This window comes from Mandrillus leucophaeus, unplaced genomic scaffold, assembly GCF_000951045.1.
Source record: "Mandrillus leucophaeus isolate KB7577 unplaced genomic scaffold, Mleu.le_1.0 Scaffold112, whole genome shotgun sequence".
NCBI classification, from domain to species: domain Eukaryota; kingdom Metazoa; phylum Chordata; class Mammalia; order Primates; family Cercopithecidae; genus Mandrillus; species Mandrillus leucophaeus.
Window position 1 is genome coordinate 530,313 of NW_012099432.1, and position 2,160 is coordinate 532,472.

Here is a 2,160-nt window from a genome sequence, read left to right on the forward strand (position 1 = left end):
CTGAGGCAGGAGAATGGCATGAACCTGGGAGGCGGAGCTTACAGTGAACCGAGATTATGCCACTGGGCAACAGAGCAAGACTCTGTCTCAAAAAAAATAAAATAAAAAATAAAATAAAATAAAAATGAAGTGGCTGAGAACCAGACCTGAGCTCAAGTACTATCCTCTTGTTTGTTTTTTTAAAAATTCCAGAAGAGTTCCTTTGCCTACAAACTAGACAGGAGTCTGAGAATAAATGTTTAGTTTAACCAGGCACATAAGGTCTTAGAAGGAGTTAAGTATTTTTAGCACTTGTCATCTGCAACCTCTCACACATGTAGCCATGTTTTGGAATCTAATGCTGTAACTTGGTCAAAAACAAAATTTTTTTTTTTTTTTTTGAGACAATGTCTCTCTTGTTGCCCAGGCTGGAATTACAGGTGCCTGCCACCACGCCCAGCTAATTTTTTGTATTTTTAGTAGAGATGGGGTTTCACCAAGTTGGGCAGGCTGGTCTCGAACTCCTGACCTCAGGTGATCCAGCCACCTTGGGCTCCCAAAGTGCAGGGATTACAGGCATGAGCCACCGCACCCCCGGCTAAGACAAAATTTAAAGACGTACACATCTTAGTTAGGAAGTGTCTAATAATTACTAGTGAGGACGTGTATACAAGAAAGGAACCTGGAAACACTGACCCAGGGTCCAAGTTTAACTGCCCGCTTATACGCTACCAAAGCCTCCTTCTAGGTTGAAAATGAGCCAAGTGGTGCCAGGCTCAGTGGCCCATGCCTGTAATCCCAGCACTTTGGGAGGCTAAGGCAGGTGGATCACTTGAGGTCAGGAGTCCAGACCAGTCTGGCCAACATGGTGAAATCCTGTCTCTACTAAAAATACAAAAATTAGCTGGGGGTGGTGCTGCCCGCGTGTAATACTAGCTACTTGGGAGGCTGAGGCAGGAGAATCGCTTGAAACTGGGAGGCAGAGGTTGCAGTGAGCCGAGATGGCGCCATTGCACTCTAGCCTGGGCAATAGAGCAAGACTCTGTCATAAAAAAAAAAAAAAAAAAAGAGTCAAGCTGGGCCAGGCGTGGTGGCTCATGCCTATAATCCTAGCACTTTGGAGGATTCTTGAACCTGGGAGGCAGAGGTTACAGTGAGCCGAGGTTACACCACCGTGCTCCAGCCTGGGCAACAGAGTGAGACTCCATCTCAAAAACAATTAAAAGGAATCATCTGCTCTTACGCTTAGTCTCTCCATCGGACTTGCTCCTCTTGGGCGTGCGAGGTTTGGAAAGGGGTTTGGGAGGACTGTTGGCATCTGCCATTCCCACTCTATGGTCTTCACCTCTTGCTTGGTTCCCGTTTTCTAGACGTCCATTCACTTCCCGGTTGCAAGCATGAGCACCGTTCTCCAAGGACAAATCTTTATTTAAAAGGGATTTGACTTTAGCCAGGTAGCCCTCCTATAGCAGGAAAGGATAATTTAAGTAGCAGTGAATGTAAACAAGTGTCAGAGAACAAGGAAACACATGTGTTTCCATCATTATCATCATCATCATCATCATCATCATCATCATCAGGCAATGAGGACAGCTGGGGATCTTGCTGCCTCCCTGGTCACAGACAAGTTACTGGGAGGAGACATTTTTCTAGAGGCTGGGATGCTGAGAACTGACTTACCTCAGATAATTCTTCTTTACGTAATTTGGTTTCCAAGTCACATAACTGATTCTTTATTTCTGTTTGCAGAAATTCATGCAAGAGATTCAATTTCTCCTTCACACATTCCTGAGGGAAGGATATAGGTTTAGCGGTCCCCAGATTCCCAAGCTATTCACTAATGGACTAACACACAAATTACTGAGCTGCCTGGTCACATCACAATGACTGAACGACAGGCAATGCTGTCTCGGCCAAAACACAGTCATGAAATGTGTTCAGGGAATTTCCATTAGGATCATTTAACTCCTGTCTCCAAAGTGGTGAAAAATGGAAAAGCTGGAGGTGAGATGGAGACTTATGGTTTACAAGAACAATACTGTGCTTCTGTAAAGTGTTGGCCAGGCACAGTGGCTCACACTTGTAATCCCAGCACTTTGGGAGGCTGAGGCAAGTGGATTGCTTTGAGCCCCAGAGTTCAAGACCAGCCTGGGGTGACATGACAAAATCCCATCTTTACAA

General features: G+C 45.3%; 1 protein-coding gene across 1 annotated transcript in view; it reads right to left on the reverse strand.

The window, feature by feature from the left end:
• The window catches only part of DNMT1 (DNA (cytosine-5-)-methyltransferase 1), an 86,644-nt gene that overhangs the window by 80,660 nt on the left and 3,824 nt on the right, over positions 1-2,160 (reverse strand). Inside the window, exons 3-5 of the mRNA XM_011994993.1 lie at positions 1,660-1,767; positions 1,223-1,442; positions 904-951 (exon numbers count right to left, since the gene is read on the reverse strand). Of these exons, the coding sequence (XP_011850383.1) occupies positions 904-951; positions 1,223-1,442; positions 1,660-1,767 (376 nt within the window). The remainder of the gene's footprint in view (positions 1-903; positions 952-1,222; positions 1,443-1,659; positions 1,768-2,160) is intronic.